The 20242-nt window shown below is 39.7% G+C and overlaps 2 protein-coding genes across 2 annotated transcripts in view; one reads left to right on the top strand and one right to left on the bottom strand.

Moving 5' to 3' along the window:
* The window catches only part of LOC103148831 (serine/threonine-protein kinase MRCK alpha-like), a 36899-nt gene extending 31723 nt beyond the window's left edge, over positions 1–5176 (bottom strand). The window contains exons 1-2 of the mRNA XM_007567789.2: positions 4172–5176; positions 3832–4031 (exon numbers count right to left, since the gene is read on the bottom strand). Of these exons, the coding sequence (XP_007567851.1) occupies positions 3832–4009 (178 nt within the window). The 5' untranslated portion in view covers positions 4010–4031; positions 4172–5176. The remainder of the gene's footprint in view (positions 1–3831; positions 4032–4171) is intronic.
* Positions 5177–12985: 7809 nt separating this feature from the next.
* lft1 (lefty1) lies at positions 12986–16356 on the top strand. Its single transcript, XM_007567779.2, is given in 5 exon segments — positions 12986–13691; positions 13693–14104; positions 14622–14868; positions 14973–15215; positions 15799–16356. Coding segments are annotated over 5 exon segments (1266 nt in total). The 5' UTR covers positions 12986–13652; the 3' UTR covers positions 16124–16356.
* Positions 16357–20242: the final 3886 nt, after the last annotated feature.

Genomic DNA, 20242 nt, shown 5'->3' with positions numbered 1-20242 from the left:
GTTTTGTCATCAATAAAATTTCCCAGTAGCATATGCAATCTACTGGGCTATTTTTGTGGGGGCCTCATCACATTTTGCTAAAGAGGAAACGCCTCTCGCCCCACCCAGTGCCTCATACTTTGTCACAGAGAAAATATCCTCCATTGTCACATCATACTTTCATGTAGGGGAAGCTCATCCCCAAACTCCCCTCACTATCACACTTGGTCATCAGGGGAAGAACCGCCCCACCCCCAACACACAGCCCGTCATATTTTGTCCAAAAAGAAGCAACCACATCAACAAAAGACAAAGAAGAATCAGATTTGGGTCCAGTCCGTGGCAGAAAAAAAGTCCAGGTTTGAAAAGTCAATACGTCACTAGTTTTTAATTCCAAGGTCGTCCAACTTTACTTATTAGTTTCACCAACCAACATGAGGGTGTATTGTCATTCCCAGATGGTATGGATTTGTGCTTGAAAAGAAAAATACTACTGTTTTTACAGAAGTGGAAGAAACTGTAGTAAAAAAAAAAAACTGCCAATATCTGATCCATATTTGATTTTTTTCACACCCCAATTCCAATTTTTTTTTACCCCCCACCCTACCAAAAAAGCACAAAGTCAGATATGAATCCAATTGTTTTTAAAGCAGTCTTAACAGTCACGTCACATTTAATCCGACTTCCACGTCAATGACGCCAGACAAGCGTCATAATTCTGCACCAGAAGAAACCAGATGTGGTAAATCTGAATTTAAGCAGTGGCTGAAAACATTTGAGTCCATTTTGTAAAAAATTATGGGTAAAGTCAATAGACTTTAGCTAACCTGCACAATGATCTTATCTTTATGATCACAAAATACAAAAAGAAGGAAACAGAAATCAATTGTCTTATTAAATTATGTTTAGTAAAGACTAAAGCCAGTTAAAGATTACCCTCCAACCTACACGGAACAAGCTGCTGCCTTCCTCCAATGTGACATAAAAACTCTTGAGGTTACCTGATATGAACAATCACTTAAGTTTGTTGAAATATAAACACAAATAAGCCTTGAAGCTTCATTACACATAATCTCATTATTGTACAGTTGCTGGAGACTCATTAGCTGTCCCTGAAGAGCGACTTGGGACCTGAGGGCGGGTATGGAGGCTCAGACGCATCCGAGTGGCGTGTGTTGTGTTTGGCTGAGACCAGTCAAGAGTTTCTGGTGTCAACACAGGAAAACGTCAGGATTAAGTCACCGAGTTGGCACTGCATCTTAAAAAGGTCAGCGGCACCTCTGGCATTGTTGCAAGGCTCCGGCTAGATGCTGCCGATCAGCTGAGAGGCGGCGACTGGCGTCCAAAGCCGAGCGTCCTCAAAGACAAGAACCTGCGACAGAACTTGCCTGCGCCTGACTTCCACACCGTTTCAGGGGGAAGTGGGGAGACCAGGTGGTACGGACTCAACCAAATTATCCCACCGTTTGACTGAACTTTACTGCCTCCTTGTGCGCCTTTGTCAGAGCCTGTTGCTACCCGTTTAACCCCTCGGCCCAAAACCATTCCTGCAATGCAGTCCTTCAGACGGCATCCGCCAAAGCAACCCGTCGCTTTCCATTATGCACGCATTTCTTAATGCCTCCTGTATTATTAATCTGTCTTGATTCATGTTTCTGCCTGTGAAGGGAACAATCTGCTCCTGCACTGCTGCACTTCTTTTTTTTTTTAGCTTAAAAAAAGAGAGAGAATAAGAGAGAGAGGGGCGAACAAGGCAGCCAGGCATGCTCCGGCAGTGAGCTGGGCCTCTGCGCTAGATAAAAAAAAAAAAAAAAAAGGGAAGTTGTTAAAATTCCTGCTTAACGCACAACCAAAACCCCAAGGAACCCCACCCACACACACAACCACCCCCAAACACACACACACACACACACACACACACACACACACAAAGTGCTTCTGGCAAGGCAAAAAGGATTGCATTGTTGTGTGTGTATGTGTGCGTGCGTGCGTGGTGTGCATGTATGTGTGTGTGTGTGTGTGTGTGTGTGTGTGGCCCTTCTGCCTCCTGTGTTTTACTTCTTGCCCAAGTTTGATTCGACTACAGCGCGAGACGGTTACAAAACCTGATTAAGTGTGTGCTGATACGGACTGGGTTCACCTCACCCATACAGAAAAAAAAAAAAACATAACATGGAAAAACGTTTTTTGTATCTGCTTTGAAAACCGATTATTGAAAGTAACTTTGTGTAATCTATTCCTGGTCTACTGTAAGAAAATGTGGTTGTGCGACTTAAATTTTTGGTTAAATCACAAGGAATCATCAATGGGCAGTTTGAGATTCTCATTGTTTGACACCTTGAGTAAAAATACAACTGTTTCGCGGGGTGTCCACAGTGATTTTAACGGAAAATACATAATAAGACTGAACTGAGAGAGGGGAAAGAGTAGCCACCTTGTTTCAGCCAGCTGACTGGCAGTGCACAGCAACAGGTTGGAAGGGAAGCAGCACTGCATCTTTCTCTATTGTCTAATTACAAATATTTTAAGAAGTGAAATACCTTTATACCACCAGTAACTGGACTGTTTTTTACAAAAGAAGATCTTTAGAAAATAATATAGAACTACGCAACATTCTAGGTGAAATTTGGGGATTGTATTGTTATTAATGTCCAGTATTTTCAACAAAAAAAAAAAAAAGAACTAGACAGAAAAATAAATTGCCTCTGGTTATATAGTTTGATTGCAACAGAGAACACAAAGTACAGGTAACAAAATGATCTGGACGGTATATTTTAAATATATCAAAGTATATTTTTTCCCCATATATCATTATATGTTCACCTGGACACACATGGAGTGTGTGTTGGCCCAGAGATCAGAACCGGACACTTTCCCCTTGATTAGCTCTAATCAATGGTCAACAATTCAAATACTGAAGATTTTGATGATTTTTTTCCCCATTTCAAGACATAAAAACTAAGATTTCCCATCATTTTATATCGATTAACACAATCGACCCACTACAGGTACTTTTGATGCACTTTTTCTTTTCTTGCTGGTATTGCACTGGTCAGCATGTGGGAGTAGCTCTTTCTATGCTAGCTCAGTTTTTGAATAATAGTGTGATATGCAGCTATAAGGACTTTTACACTCACTTTTTTATTTTTAGAACCATGGCAACATGTTGTTTTGTTTTGCAACTAGGAGCAGCTGATTAGTATCTAAAAAGCTCAAATAAATACCTATGAGACTGTCATACAGGAACAGTCTTCAGTCAGAAGCCTCTTTGGATTTGTTGCAAGTCTGACTGCTACTGAAGATCCTTCTTGCCATCAGAATTTTCATCCAAAAATTATTTTGAAGGTACTTAAACAATAACTTTTAATTTCCCTTTGGGATAAATAAAGTATTTTCTTCACCTGAAATGATCAAAAATCAAATATATCTTAAGGATCTGTGCAGGTTAGACCCTCCCAAAGGAAATAATTTCTGGATTTGCATTAACAAAAAAAAAAAAAAAAAAAAAACCTTTACAAGCTTTTCTTTACTTTACTTCAGTTTAAATGGATTTTTTCCCCCTGTACTCTTGACAGCTTGCCATGCGTTACAACTTGCCAAAACCATATAAAACTTTGCATTACACAAGAACACCGAGGCCTTGCAGCAAAGAGAAGAGAAAGCCGAGCGATCCCATACTACTACTATAAAAGGAATGTGATGGTGAAGGGAGGGCCACTGCACCACCAACATTGTTATTATCTTTCCCAAAGAGTCAGGGAGGCTGTGTGCACGAAACAAGCCAAACGATAAGTAAAAAAAATTACATATATATAAAAAAAAACTAATGGAAGATAAGAAAAGATAACTCACCCCAATCCAAAAACTCCAGAATATTTTTCTCCCTTCTGATGGGGGAGTTGTTGCACTCGTCGTACAGACACACCAGTATATCCAGCAGGGTTTCCACACTCAGACACTGGCCATTAGACTGAGCTGGGCCATCCAGGAGCAGCTTCTCCAGCTTCTTCAAACGCACCTCTCCCGACATGTTTATTCAGGCCTGTTAGCTTCTGAAGGCAATCAAAAATAGTAATAATAAAAACGGTAATATTGATAATAGTAATAAAATGAGGAGGGGGGGGGGGGTTGAAAACCCCACCTTCTGGCCCTGTTAGTTGGCGCAGAAGGGCCTGGAGAGAAGTTCTCTCACCTTGAAGATGTCTTGAAAATATTCAAACTTTGTGTTGCGGACACAATAGAGCTCGTTCCGTTCGCAAAACCGACCCTTTCATGATCTCCCCGTACAGATCCAGTATCCATAAGGTGGGTGATATGTGAACGACTCATCCATTTTTAACCCCCCCTGTACCTACTCCCCTCCGGGTGCATAAGAAAACAAGCAGGCTAGTCCCAGGCTGCCCCAGGCCGGTGGATTCCTGCAGCTCTCTCCGCTCTTCTCCTCTGAGTGTTGGGGGAAACAGTATATAATCAAGTTGGTGCCCCCTTTTTAAAAAGAAAAAATTAACAGTCTTCCCTGAGCTGGTGCCGAGGCAGATATTTGTGGTTCTCCATTCTTCCAGCGAGCCCTAAAACGCAACGGCAGAGCCGCAGTGCTACAGAGAGCCCCAGCGCCCCTCCTCTGCTCCAGGAATGAAAGGGCGACACAGGCTTAGTGAGCAGCCCGCTGCTAGCTTAGCTCCGGAGCTAGCCAGGGAACTGACGCTAACGCTACTTTTCTTCCCTTCTAAATGCCATCTTTCCCCCGCTGCTTCCCCCCCCCTCACCAAAGGACACGCAATAAGCACACACTTCCAATATTTCTACGATAGTTCTTCCTCCTTTCTTGCTGGGATACGTTCCCCACGTTTGCCTCAAACTCACTGCTGGCAGATATGTTCTTTAAATCCCATTCTTCGTCCAGAAACCAAACGTCTCCTTAGTTTGTCTGCAGTTACTTTGGGAGTTTCCAGTCCAGTCGGTAAAAAAAAAAAATGCGGCTCTTCTGTTGAAGGTTACAAAGAAACTCGTTTCACGTCAAAAAGAAATAAAAAAAACTTTAAAAAAAAAGACTAACTGTATTCTGATCCTGGTTATTCCAAATACGGGACACTGCCTGAATGTTCCCCCCTCCCGTCTTTTCCTTTCCTTTGCGCCGCCTGCCTCCCCCGCCGGTCTGTGTCGGTCGCTTCTTGCCGTCTTTGCACAGTCAGTCTGTCAGAGACTGTAGACAGGAGGAGACAGCCGAGCGGACCGCTCCTTCTGCAACGCCGAGGTGGATTATGGGAAAACCAACCAGTAGCTATTAGTTAGCCTTCAACACGTCAGAAATCACTAAACGACACAATCTAATTTGAATATTTTTGCATTCACATTGGTGTTTACGAGACAGCAACAGGAGGCTGGTATATTGTTTTGAGAGAGGCAAAAATGAAGGTCAAAAACCACCCTTAAAATCTTCAGGATGAGAAAATAATTTTCTTTCTTTTTTTTAAAGTCACAATTCCTGCCTTCCTCCTGTTGTCTTATTATGTTACTTAGATTACTTAAGCCTTTTGGGTAACACTTTATTTGAAGGGGTTTGCATTAAATTATCATAATTTACAAAACCATGCAAAGTTGGCACTTTTAATGGACTTTTAATGCAACTTTTACAGCAACTTTTCATTAAAAGTCTCATTATTTACTGAATGACACTTCATGACAACTGTCATAAACATTCATAAAGACTTCTTTATGTTCATGACAGGTGTTATATCGTGTTTATGAGTGTCATGTCAGTCATATGCACACCCCTTCAAATAAAGTTAGTCTTTTGCTGCTTATTTAGTTTAGTTTTCTTAGATGTTATTTGCTTTTTCTTGTCTTGCTCTATCAGGAGCATAAATTGTCAACAGTTATGATTTATGAACATTTATTTATCAATATTGTAATCAGATTTTTTTTTTATTTTATTAATTAATTTATTTATTTATTCATAAAATTGACATCAAAAATTTAAACAGACCAGAAAAAATGGCAGTTGAGATTCTTTGAAGGAAGCAAAATCTCAGTTTGTTTGAAACCAATGCTCATCATACTGGATTACTTTTATTTTTAATCCCAGTTTTTTCTGGGATTATGTATATGTGTATATAAATTGTACCAAAGTTTGAATGCACAGTATTTGGCTAGTCTAAAACACTCTAGGAATATCATATATTAAGTACTTTAAGGTCTTTAGACATACTCTGCTGCATTCTTCCCCTTGTGCTTGTTCTCTGTCTCACTCAGTGGAGTAACAGCAGAGAACCTTGCACATGTGTCCATGAGAAATGCTGTCAAAAGGTAATTTTGGCACCCAAATGCATTTTTAGCTTGTTCATAGAAATATAATTGTAAGTCTTGGTTAGCAACAGGGGAAGTCCAGCTTTATGCCACTTTCAGTTGTCAGTTAGCCCATTCTCGGAATCACATCAAAATCAATTTCCAAAATGGAAAGCCAGTGCGACTTCCGTAGCATTGGGATGCTATACTGGTTGACCATATAGCATATATTGGTAATTTAAGCAAATAACAGTTCAATTTCTATCTGTTGTGTGTGTGTGTAGGTGTGTGTGCGTGCGTGTGTGTAGGCACTAAAAAAACATGTTCGCAATTTTAATAATGGTCTAGCTATAATACATAGAAAATTGAACACTGATGCTGCAAATTGAATTTTTGCTCAGGCGTTTGGTGAGAAAGCCCCCAAATAAAACTTTATTTAGACCCTAAAACCGGTTCTTCTCTCACTATACTGACGACATTGTTGTCGTCGGTATCCGCCATGATTATTTTCTGTGTGCCTCCACAGACGTCTTTTCCTCTATCAGCTAATCTCCCCGTGTTGCACGATTTCTGGCGGCTGCTGCAGGCAAAATCCCAGCTCATCATCATCATCATCATGGCGCCCCCGTCACAGCATCTGCTGTACAGAGGGGGCTAGGGGGAGTTGGACTGGTTGTGGTGCGGGTTGTCAATATTGTGAATGGAAACTGCGGGTTGTGTGTCTACTGCTGCTGCTGCTGCTGGTGGTGGTGGTGCAGCGAGAACACGATTTTCTCCGTGACTGACTGTGCTGTCCCTTTAAGAGACTAAATTACACTGAAGTTATGGAGATATACCGTTGCAGTGGAGTGGTCTGCGTCTGACACCTGGCCCTCTATGGAAGCCCCAACGTGACACAATTTAGCAAATTTTTTGATTTATTAAGCTTTATATAATATTTGCTAATATTCATCAGTAATTTATTAACTATACAAGTAAATAAAATTAGTTGCTACAAGAGAAGTTGTCTTTGTTTTTCAGTGTGTATAAGCACTAAAGAAATATGTTCACAAATCGAGTTCTTCTGTACTGCTGCTTTAACAGTATCTATATTTAACTGTGCTTAAATATAGTGCAATAATAATAATAATAATAATAATAATAATGAAAACTCATTTTAATTAATTATATATATCAATATCTATACTAAAATTGTCCATGTCACATACAAAAGTTTTAACTCTTGTTTCACCAACTGAATTCCTAAACTATGTTTGTATGGTTATGGAAGACCATAAATGCCATTTCTTTTAAAAAAAATATACAAAACAATTAAAAATAAGTCATTAAAAATAACTTCAGTGGGTCAATATTTCATTCAAAATTTAAAAGAAAATGAATAATTTCAGCAAATATATAAATAAGAACTACACACTTTTACTATTTCAATAACATTTTGCACATAGGTTCAAATTGAAGTCTGTCAATTCAAAACTAGTTTTTGTATATTCTGACTTTATCTTTGTCTGATATTAAATGATCTGACATATGTGTGACAAAAAGGCACAAATAGAAGAAACCTGTAAGGGAGTTTATACTTTGTAACAGCAAGTTTTTTTTTTGTTTTTTGTTTTTTTTGCTTTGTTTTATTTACATCTTCAGATCTCATTCTGCACCTTGTACACTTTCTTGTCTGGGGATTCATGTCTTTCTGTACATTTTTATATTTATGAAGCTTTTTTTAATTTCACACATTTTTTGAAAGTATTTATTTGTTGCAAGAGAGTTTTGTTTGAATTTAATACCAAAAAAGATACTTCATTAAGAAATAAATATATATTGCATCCAACTTTGCCCATGAATGAAAATGTGAATGAATGAAAACGTTTCAGATGGGAGTTCTCTTTTAGAGAACAACAGCGACCTCTGGTGTAAGCTATGTCTCACTGCAACCCCGGTCAGTTTATGTTGTGATTTTTTTTTATTTTTTTTTTAATCAGCAGCTTAAATGTTGTTTTTGTGGCTCTAACACTTATAAGTTTTTCTAACATATGTCAATAATATACTGAATTACAACTCCAAAACATTAGAGAGACCTTCATAAGCAAATTAAATAAGTATATCATATTTTTTCATAATTGATGCAAGTCACCCTATAAAGTAGATATTAGCTTCTATATCAAATTCTGACTGATTGGGACCCGTCCTTGTCTTATTATCAGCTGGATTTGAAAAGTACCAAACAACAAAAAAGACCCTCTATAATGTTTAGTGCCATCCTGTAGTAGAAATACTATGTAAATGTAGCATAAAACAAAACAAAACAAAAAACAAAACAAAAACTGAGAACATTTTAAAACTGACCTTTTGTGCTACCTTTAAACACTTTTCAGTTCTTCATCATCGAGCCAAGGTTAGGATGTGCTGCTGTCGCTAGGCTAAAGATTCCCGGCCCATAAGCTGGCAGGCAGGGCAAGGAGAGCTTTAATCAGAGAAGGCAACTCTGGAAGAGCTGCAGAAATCCACAGTCTGTCCAATATGATCTTGAACTGGTCAGCTGGGACTAAAATGTTACTTTCTTCATCCATTCATCCATCCACACACACACACTCATACCTAAAGTAAATCAAGAAAGACCAGATTATAAAAGAGTATTAGAATCTGTGAGGAAGTCGGAGGGCTTGGAGAGAACCCACACATGCTTGGGCAGGACAAAAAAACTACATAAGAAGAAAGAAAAAGTATTATGGTCTGGGGTTGCTTTCCTTCCACAGGGAACATAACCCCTTTAAGTCTATTATTAAGAATGTTGTCTCTAAATCTTGACCTAAAAAGGCTCATCAACTTGATAAAGAAGCCTGGTTCTGTTCTGGTTCTATTCTGGGGCCAACTGTGGAACCTCTGGAGATAACGATGCAAAGAAGGATCCTTCATAAAATCAAGAAAATTAACTCTGACCATCCTCTTCATGAGACTGTCTTGGGAAAACAGAATGTCTTCAGTCAGAGGCTTCTTCTCGTAATACAGACAGCTACAGGAGAGCTTTCCAGCCAACAGCCATCACTGTCTACAATAACTCTTTGAAGAATTACAACAACATTTAATTTCCCTTTGGAATCAATTAAGTATTCTGAATCTAACTTTTTTGGACTGGAATTGATGGCTGGAGACTCTCCCTAGACCCTACACATACAGTCAGAGCTACAGTGTAAAGGTTAGGTCGAAGTATATTTATGTGTTAAAATGGTCCAGTCAAAGTCCAGACCTACATCCAACGGAGAAAGCCGGAAAATTGGTAGAAATATCCGTGTCTAATTGTAATCTGAAAGAACCCGTGTTTTCTGTACGGGCGGAAGTATCCAGAATGCTGACTATTAATTAGACGCTGACTTAAAAAGGTTAAGTTTTCCTTATTAATCACGTCTGATCCTATTGGGTTAAGTCTACAGAGGGATTTAGTCCGTGGCCCTGGCGTCTCTGGCCCTCATTATGCGTGTGAAACGCAATTAGACCGTCCAGTAGCAATAGGCGCATGGGGCTTTTGTGTCCAAGGTCTGGCGGCTTTGACTCCGATCGATGATTATTGGCAGGCCAGCTCGATGGATCCGACTCCAGACGGTGCTCTGCAGCTGCGGGGACATGCACAAAAATGCCTATTAAGGTGCAAAGTGAGCGGTTCATTTCCTCAAATATTTGAGGTCGAGATAAGGCGAGCGGCAAGCAAGTCAGGAAGTCGGTGACAATGCGAATAATGGGGAGTTTGCGGGGAGGCCACCAACACAAGTTCAATATTGACTTTTTTTGGAGCATGCGGGAACATCCCCTTCACTACCCCTACCTTGTTTCCCTGGGAGACGCAAAAAAAAAAAAAAAAAAAAAAGATGCCGCAAGAGAAAGCGCAAACGCATGCCGCGACATGCACAGCGCCTCTCTGCAAACAGCGGCTTTTGTGGCCAATGATTCGCAAATGGAAGGGAATGAGCTATAAATTGGACCGCTTTTCAATGCAAATGCCTGGATGTTAATTATCACCCGTGTTGTTGATTGCAGGAGTTTGGGGTTTCTTTTGGGGGCGGGGTGGGTTGGGGTCCTTTGATTGAAAAGAAATGCCACCTCGGAACATCAGTTGGGATCTTTGAACTCGGCAACCTATCTTTGATTGGCGATGGTGGAAGGAGGAAAGGCTGAGAAATATCACACAAAAGGCATCCTAATTTCCCGAATTAGAGGCTGTAATGTGAGCGCCGGGGTCTTTGAATAGGCCTGTGTGTATTTTAGGCTGCGGAGAGACACAGGCTTTTTCGGCTGGACTGGACAACAGATCTGTTCTGAATTTCCATGCCTGCTATATGTCTGATGGGATATGAAACGTTTTTCCGGTGTTGATCAAGATATTTAGAATGGCAAGCAACTGCTTGATTGTTTTCCTTACAGTATTCAAATTACATAAATCCATTCGTAGATATTTTTACAATTCAACAGTATGCTAACACGGTTAAAGGTGTTATGAGGGCTTTAAAAGTGAGCTCTGAATCTAAGTTTCTTACACACTCATGAGTTTTAAACCTCATTGAGTTTTGGGTCTACGATAAGAGACTTGAAACTAGAACTGCACTAAAGGAGCGATGCTAAATGAAAGGGACCCGAGGATGGAGACTTGGGGGAACCCCAATGTAATCTTGGTTTGTGTAAATTTCCAACAAAAAGTAGCTCTAGTTTTCCAGTTTTCTAGTTTTTTTAGTCAGTATGCTCTATCAGCATTAACAGCTTTTTGGTCACAAATCATAACTTAACATTTTGATTGTAAAATGTTTTGTTGCTATGTTCACATGGGTTGCATAATCAACTTTTTAAAAAACTTAAGTAGGGTCATAAGATTTAAGGAAAGTTAATAACTTTTTTGTATTGGAGCAATGGTTCAAGTTTGTGTCCGGCATTAGCTAGTTTAGCAACAATGCTAGTGCTAAAGCCATAAACATGAGGCAGCTGTTGCAGATGAACATCACTGTGGTTGCCATGGAGGGGATCCTCAGAATCTACGCCTGACTGCACCGAACTATGATATTGCATCCTTTTTAACCAGGTGTTAGTTGATTTTTTTATTTGTATTATCATGAAAGATGATTCTGAATTGGACCATGTGCAAGGGATTGCTGCAAAGTTCGTAACACAACCTAAGAGATTGTTGCTATTGGTGCTGAAAGCTGCAAGTCGGTGACTCTCTTTAGATAAATCACATATTGATCTCCACACTGCTGATCTTATTAGATGAGTGTAACTTCTGTTGGAAAAATCAGTCATTTCAGGAACAATACCAGCATGATCTCATAGGCCGATACTGGCTTGTTTCGGGGAAGAAAACTTAATTAAAATGATCAAATCAACCAAAAAAAAAAATTCATTTTGGATTCTTTTCTGAGCATACAGAGGCGGAGCAACATATACGCAATGTCTGGCCCTCTGTATGTGGACAGTTGCAATATACTGCGGCAAATTTAATATTTTTTGTTGCAAAAAGTTGAAACACAGATCACAGTTCTTCTTTGCTTCTTCCAAAAGAAGCAAATGTAATGTGCAAATGTAATGGCAGGAGATCTGTCCACCTCCTTTGTTTGGAATCACCTCGTGTGCTTTTCTCATCGTACTCCAAACCAGCGGCGGCGGCGGAGGGTCCCATCACTTCCCCTGCCGCTAATTAATAATTTGTCTTGTAGGAAAGCTGCTGGCTGATGAGCGCAGGTCTGGCAGTCATCTGTCATTTGCTCTTCCTGTGTGCCCCCTTCAGTCTGTCTGACATCTCTGAGCAAACGCGGGCCCAATACACAACCAGGAGGGCCCACGGTTCTGGGGGTTAGCCAGCGAGAGCTCACCGCTTCTAATGTTTGTGTGACAAAAAAGGCAAGGCAAATCCTCGCAATGGAATCAGATAATCACCCGCCTGTGAAGAGCCTGCCTCAATCCACATCCATGGGCAGGCTAGGAGCTAAGGAGAGGGAGAGGGGGGCAGTGAAGCGGTGTGGGAAGGGATGGAGGGGGGCTGGATTAACAGTTTGTTTGGCTAATAATTTTAATCTGCTGGACTGTTTCAGAGTGTGGAATAAACATCTAATCCTTCTGCTCTCTTTCGTTTTCTCCTTTCAGAGACGACTTCTTGTGTCTGTTGCACGTTGATCAGATGCCTAACGCCCCACCATGAAGCCTCCGCTGGACAAAACTGGCAACCCAGACAACAGCAAGGCCCCGCTGAGCGACGGGCTCCTGCCAGACTGACCCGGGCTGACGTCGTGCGGTGGAATGTACGCGTGGAGAGCGTGGGCCGCCGAGGAGAGGGCACTTCAGGGTCAAGAGTCTGTCTGTCTGTCTGGGGGGGGCGGGGGAACATGTGCAGGGAACACACAACTTGAAGGATCATTTTGTAGAAATTCAAGTTGCAAACTCTAAAAAGGATGGTTAATTTTATAGCCGAAACAATATAGTCAAAAACATTCACATTTTAATAACCACTCGATCTGGATAATTTAAAACAATATATATTTAATGGCATGCTCATATCCAAAGATATAAGTATACAAAGCAGCTACTTTGTAATAATAATAATAACAGATTTTATTTACAATGTCCTTTATATTTTGACATCTCAAAGGGCTACAAAGGCCTAAAAAAAACAATGAGTAAAAATAATTTTAAAAATGAACACATAAAATAGTTTAAAATAAATATCTGAGAAAGTGAACCTAAAAAGATGAAAGAACAAAAAATAATGAGCTAATTACCACTTCTGTTACTGTTTGAGAGGGAGTAGGGAGAAGTGAACGCTTCTTTAATCTGACCCCCTTTATATCAGTGTAATACATCACTTAATGATCAGAAACAAGTCATTAAAAACATATTGTGGTGTTCATATGCCTGCTAAAGAACCAACAAATAAATAATATTACATAAAAACAAAATTGTTACAAACTGACTCTAATAGCAGGACAAGCAAATTCACTGACCAATAATAATACTCAGATAATTATATGTCTATGAATAGTAAGAGGGTAAAAACATGTTTTCAGAGTAAAAATATTCTACTTGTAAGTCAGTTAAAATGAGGTACAAGGCCCCAAATGAATTCTGCCTGGGAGCACCTCTGTCATTTTAAAAAATCTCCAAATGGGTATTTTTGTTTCTAGAGACTCGTGAAAAGACAACACAACGATCCCAGGAGCTATGTTTTTATAACAGTCCCACAAAATGCATGAAATCTTTTAAGTAGCTCTTTTGTTTCCAGGATAAATGTCATATATGGAGGTTAAACATATTTTTAGTGCAGCTCTGGTGAATACACGCCTCCACATTGTGGATGGCACTCAAGTCTAGCTAATGGTCTCTGTTTGAAGTATGGCCACTTAGATATCCTGTTTAAGATGGGGCTGTATTGTCGCACCTTTGTTCTGATAAGATGGGGCCCCCTCCCCCATCGACAAAGTGAGAACCGACTGGGAGGGCCGCGGCGATATAAAGGGGGGCCGGTGAAGTGTCACGGACAAGCCGTGCTTCTGTTCAGTGACTTGTGCTTTGGTGTCGCGCTGTCTAAAAAGTCTCATCATGTATTTCCTCCGCGCTTTTTGCGTCCTGTGCGCCGCGTTTCTGGTTCCCAGCGGCGCGTTTACGCATGAGGATATGAAGGACGCGCTACTGCAAAAGCTCGGCTTGGATGAAGTTCCCAAAATCCAAAAGAGGGACCTGGAGAATCTGGTAGTTCCGGCGCACATCAAGAACAAATACCTCTCCATGCTGAAGACGCACCACAGCCGGAGGAGACGCAGATCTCTGCCCAGCCTGGTGGGCATCCTGAGGGGGGTTCCCGGCAATGCAGGTAACGCACAACGAGAGTGGGTGTTTTTATTTTTTAAAGTCATTTAGTTAAATACATTAACTGTGATTCTTGTGCGTAATTTTGCGCAAACTACTCATTTTTGGCAACAGGGGCGGAACTATGAAAATAGAGACAAGAAGAAAAAAAACCAAGTTACGAGAATAAAGTCGGACAAGAATGAAGTAATATTACCAGAATAAAGTCGTACGAGAATAGTCGAAATAACACGAGAATAAAGTCGTAGTATTAGCAGAGCTACTTCATTCTCAAAATATTATGAGTTTATTCCCATATTATTACGACTTTATCCTCGTAATATTATGACTTTATTTTCATAATACTGTCTTTATTCTCGTAAGAGTATGACTTTTTCTCCTTTATTCTCATAATGTGAACTAAAATAATATTTCCGTCATCTGTTTCCCTTCTGGCACCGGCGCCCCCTACTGCGTCACCGTAGCACATCCAAACGCGACTAAACCGACCAAAGCGCACAAATTTGCTCTCGCTGTTCTAGATATCTCCGGGGAGTACGTGTACTCCGACACCACCCGGCTTCGTATGGTGTTCGACATGGAGGCGAGAATCCCGGATAACAGCGAGGTGACCATGGCGGAGCTGAAGCTCTACCAGCGGGCCTCGCACCACAAACGGTACACCGTGGAGAAGAAGAACCACCGGCCCGTCAACAACGCCCGGGTCAGCATCTACTGGGTGGAGGTGCTGCCCAGCGGCTCCAACAGGACCTCCCTTGTGGATTCGCGGTAGGGAGACGCGCCTAAGCAGCACAACAAAGAAAAAGTTTAGACTCTCCTTCCGAAAGTTTTTTTTTTTTTTTTTAATTGATCGCCCTTATCGTGTTTCACAGGTTGATCCCAATTCACGAGACCGGCTGGAAGAGCTTTGATGTCACCCAGGCCGTGCATTATTGGTCCAAGACGCAGCAGCAGAAGGCGCCCATGCACCTCGAGGTGTGGATCGAGGGCGAGAGACCCGGCAGCTACGCCGCGGAGATGGCCAGGAGTGTGCGCTTTACCACCCAGGAGCAGACTGATAACGCCCTGGGAAAACCCGAGCTCATCCTCTACACACTCAACCTGGAAGAGTACGGGTGAGCGCGAGAGCTTTTTGATATCTGCTCGTGTCAGTGTGAAAATGAGGCCGCGTGATCTGTTTTGTTTCCTACCTGTTAGCATTTGACTCTGGTTTGGAGAGATACTAAACGCTTAATTTAGGAATAATAAAAGCAGATTGTCAATAGTTGTAGTTCTACATTTCTAGTACTATATTTCTTAGTCGTGATGTAAATATGTTAAAAGAAAAAGAAAAAAAAATGCTGTAATGTGTCCAAACCAGGAGTGCAGCTGTGCAATTCATGGCCTTGAGTCCTTTAGAATTGCAATGTGACACATCCTATCTAAAAAATCAGCATCAGGCACTTAAAGTTAATATTTAAATATCAACTACTTAAATTATCAATTCACATTTACATTCACATTCTTTTTAGCATCCATTGACTATATTGGCGTTCTTTGACTACATTAGTCACAGCTTCTATTAATAATTAGAATCTGCGCTCGTAGCAGATAAAAAATGTAAGGCCTTTTAGCCCTTTAGCATAACAACCACCCTCCCGCCCTGTCTGAGGTCTGTTAGCCTCGGTTAGCTAACTTTCCTCGTTGTTTCTCCTCCAGCTCCGGCGGCGACTGTGATGCGAACCAGAATAAGGACACCTGCTGCAGAGAACAGCACTTCATCAACTTCCGCGCGCTCACCTGGACACAGTACTGGATCATCGAGCCGGCGGGTTACCAGGCCTTCAGGTGCACCGGAGGATGCAAGCAGCCCAAACGCAACTACAGCTACGGAGAGCGGCGGTGCGTGGTGTCAGAAAGCTCCCCGCTGCCCATCATGTACCTGGTGAAAAAGGGAGACTACACTGAAATAGAGGTGGCCGAGTTCCCCAACATGATTGTAGAAAGGTGTGCGTGCATGCTGGACAACGTCTCTGTCGTATGAAGGCAGCAGTAGTTACGGACTTTTGGGCAAAATTACAGGGAAATTATAATGTTTTTTTTTTGTTTTGTTTTTTTTTTGCTAGGTGTTGTTTTATTTAATGTTTTTAACCAACTTGTCAAGTACTTTCTATTTAAATGGACGTTCGGATGGAGAGCTTTATTCCCCCAACAAACAGAGGTGGGTGGGGTAGCCAAAAATTATACTCAAGGAAGAGTAGCACTACTTCAACATCTTTTTATTCAAGTAAAAGTAAAAAGTAAAGAAATTACTCAAGAGTAAAAGAGTATTTAGTAAAAATGCTACTCCAGCTCTAAGTGTTTGAAACATAATCTAGTATTTTAACATTACATCATCAGAAGGACCAGAATATAAAGCTTTGTGGAAATTTTGGTATTTTAAGGACCAAAATTAAAATTATTCATAGAAATAACATCATTACAAAATAGCAAAATCAGAAAAAAATAAAATAAAAAATACAAATTCAGGATCAATTTCTTTCAATATAAATTTTTAACAAAAACTGCAGATGTGTGTCTGTGTTTGGTGAATTTTTGGTTAAAACAAACTTGTTTTTCATTCTGTGGGTAGATTATCCAGAATTTTTACTCAACTAAGAGTAGCAATACTTCAAAATAAAATTACTCAAGTAAGAATTAAAACACCTTTTCACTGAAAGTTGCTCAAGTAAATGTAACGGCGTACATACAACACATTATGACTCACCTCTGCCAGTAAACTCCATTTCCCTCCACAGTCCACAAGCACTTATATAGATTTTGTAAGAATTGTTTCTTTGAAATATGAATTTGTCTGAGTTGTGTTCACTCTAGTGCAATCATTCAGATTCTGTGTTATGCATCCCTTTTGTTAAAAATAGCTGAATATATATATATATATATATAATATGAATGAGGTTATGTTTGTAAAATAAAATATTTGTTCCTCACGATTCTCCTGCTGTGCTGGTTTATCTGTCTGCCTCAATTCACATTCATGATTGAATTCCAATGCCGTCATGGTTGCAGCTGCCTGCGTCTTTCACCTTCAGGAAGCAAATAATCTCCCTAATGACTCATGTTATCCCGTCTCGGCTTGTAATGCTTTATTTGCAGTGGGAAAGAAGGAAGGAAAGGTTTTAGCTGGTGCATACAGTGAAACTGAAAGTCAATTGGCATGACGCTGGGCTCTTTATGCAGTTTTCATCGACCTTAGACCGGGCCAAACGTCGCTCATCACAGTCAACCCCTAATGTAGTGTTTGCTCTCAGAGCGGGGGGTCTTGTCATTTACTAATCTGCTGCTGATGAGGGTCAACACAGCAAAGACTCTCAGCAGTCTCCTGTCTTAGTTTTGCAGCATTCTGTTACTTTACAGCCACAGCCTGGGTCACTAATTTGTGAGATTTAGCCAATTCTAACTGATTTAGTCAATTTAGCTTAATCTTTGGGTCAATAAAATATGAGATTTCGCTAATTTACTCATTCTAGCTAAATTAGTTAATTGGTCTTTGGGTAAGTAATTTGTGAGGACTGGCTAGCTAATTTAGCTGATTCTTCTTTGGGTCAATAATTACTGAGATTTAGGTAATTCTAGCTAATTTACTCATTTTAGCTGAATTAGCTAATTTTTCTTTGGATAAGTAATTTGTAAGGTCTAGCTAATTCTAGCTAATTTAGAATTTTTTTGCTAATTTACTTAATTCTCAATATAACCCAGGTTCAGTAATATTTGATGGATGGAGGTGTCTGTGAACATCAACTTTTAATTCTTTACAAAGATCCTGAATTACATGTTTTTTTTGGTGAACTTTGTCTAGGCCATCTCAACACATAAGTATGCTTTATTCGCATGCTGGTCAGTGAGCCTCTGCTTCATCCTCTTACAGGTTTTCTTCCAACTCAAATCAGTATGATGCTGCTGGTACCATGTTTCATCATAGGGATGGTGGATTTAGTTCGTTTTCCTTCACAATATCTTGTATGGCATCACTCATATTCACGCCAAAACTCTAGGAGCAATATTGTTAGCCATGAGCTTTTTACCTTTTTTGTGTGGTTTCAGGAACTGACAGTCTGATGGGACAACTACATTTTCCCCCATTATCCGACTGTGCGCAGCAAAGACCACAGGAGACGTTAATCATCATGGGTAAAATGTGTCTACTGTTGTTTCATACTCTCCATTTTCAGATGACGGATTGAACAGAGATTTGTGAGATGCACAACTCAGAATGTAGCTTTGTTTACACCGAGATGAAAATAAAGCTATTAAAATTCTTACATTTTACCTGTCTGCTGGTGGTCATGGTGCTGGTTGATCTCTAACAAACCTTCAAGGTCTTCATAGTACAAGTGCCTTTATACTGAGCTGGAGAACTAGATCACTTTTAAAGGAAGTTTGTGGCTCAGATTTTTAATTTAAGGTGTCACAGTAACAAATATACACCACACTTTTCAGCTTTTTTTTTTGTTTGCCAAAACAAAATTCCGATCAATTCCTTTATACCTGCCAAGCCCCAATCAGATCCAATATAGTGAAAAGAGGCCAATTGGGTAATTAGCTTAGAAATAAAATCATATTTTAAGAAACATTTCTATAAATATAAATTACAAATGGCACAAAAAATATTTTCAAAAAGTGGTTTTTATTTCAATCATAATGCTCCACATTCCTCATTAAAATTTATTTTTTTTGTGTTGGAGTATTCATAAAATTTCTACTTCATTCTCTAAATATTACAACTTTCTTCTCATAATCAAGAAACAAACATAAAATCAAAGCCTGACTAACATTTTGTCATAGATTTGACTTGAATTCAAAATCCAAATAAATACAAGCTGTGCCTGGGGCATGCTGAAATCACTATGAATTATCAAAACCCATAGCCTTGATGGAAAAAAAGAGATAAATTTAAAAAAATTAAATAATTAAGTCAAAAAACCAATCTGATAAAAACCGGTCTCTTTTGTATGAACATTGGGATTGAACTTGATTGAACTCGTTAGGATTTATTGGAAAATTGGATCGGAGTGGTGGGAATTTTTTCCAACAGCAATCGAGCATTAAAAGCTCTCAAGAGGAACCGTATTGAACCAAATCAGTTTATTCCAGTGTCTTTTTCCATAAGACAAAAAAAAAAGAAGGCAATTTTAAGTTTATAACTCAAAATACAACCATTAAATGTAAAGGAACACATTTCGAAATGTCTCAAAATGTTGGTTTAGTAGTGAAAAATCAGCAACAATAAAAAAAAAGTGTTTTTTTTTTTCCAAAGTCAAGCCATTAATTTAAATTTTGCATTCTGCTCCATGTATGTAACCTGTACAAACTCTCCAGGCATTTACAGTCAAGTTGGAGGGATGACCTTTAATTAGTTACAGTGTTAACATTCATGCATGACTAAAACGATCAGAGAAAAACAGCTGGAAACCACTGGATTAGTCCGGGCTAATTTGACAGCATGTCCAAGCTGGGAGGGGATGAAAACAAGAAGAGATGTTGGGTGTGAAGACAGTATGAGCTGGTTAGGTATGGAGAGGGGGAGCTGCCCTTATTGCCAGGCCACAGGGTCACCAACATGAACGGGTTTAAGCGCTCACAAACTGTTGGTGATGCTGTTGAGCCCTTTAGATTTGCTGGTGAATCTGAACTGGAATCAAAAAATGAAAGAAGAAAAACGTGTGAACTTGCGATTATTTGTGCTTCAGTGCTCGCCGTGTCTCAGAGGACTACTGCAGTAACGGAGCATCTGATAGAACCGAGAAAAGATCCTGAGAATGAGGTGGAGTCTATGACGGGGGTCAGGGCCATTGTAGATAGAAAAAAAAAAGATAATGGTAAATCTCTGGAAAAAACAGAAAGAACTTTCCAAGAACAAACATGGAAATTTCAGAGCTTGAAAAGTCAAAAATTTGCTAGAATTTATTTATTCATTTAATTTCTGAGTTTAAAGTAAAAAATTCCAGGTAAAACATTCAAATTGAGATGAATCTCAAGTTTTCTAGAAAAAAAAAGCAAGTTCAAGTTTTAAAAGTAAAACATTTTTTTCCTACAAAATGTCAGATTAATCAACATTTCAGAGTTTCAAGCAAATTTTCAAACTCAGAAATTTCATTTTCTA

This window comes from Poecilia formosa, unplaced genomic scaffold, assembly GCF_000485575.1.
Source record: "Poecilia formosa unplaced genomic scaffold, Poecilia_formosa-5.1.2 Scaffold213, whole genome shotgun sequence".
In the NCBI taxonomy this organism is placed as follows: Eukaryota; Metazoa; Chordata; class Actinopteri; order Cyprinodontiformes; family Poeciliidae; genus Poecilia; species Poecilia formosa.
Note: the sequence above shows the minus strand (reverse complement) of the source record. Positions and strands in the feature narration are given on the sequence as shown.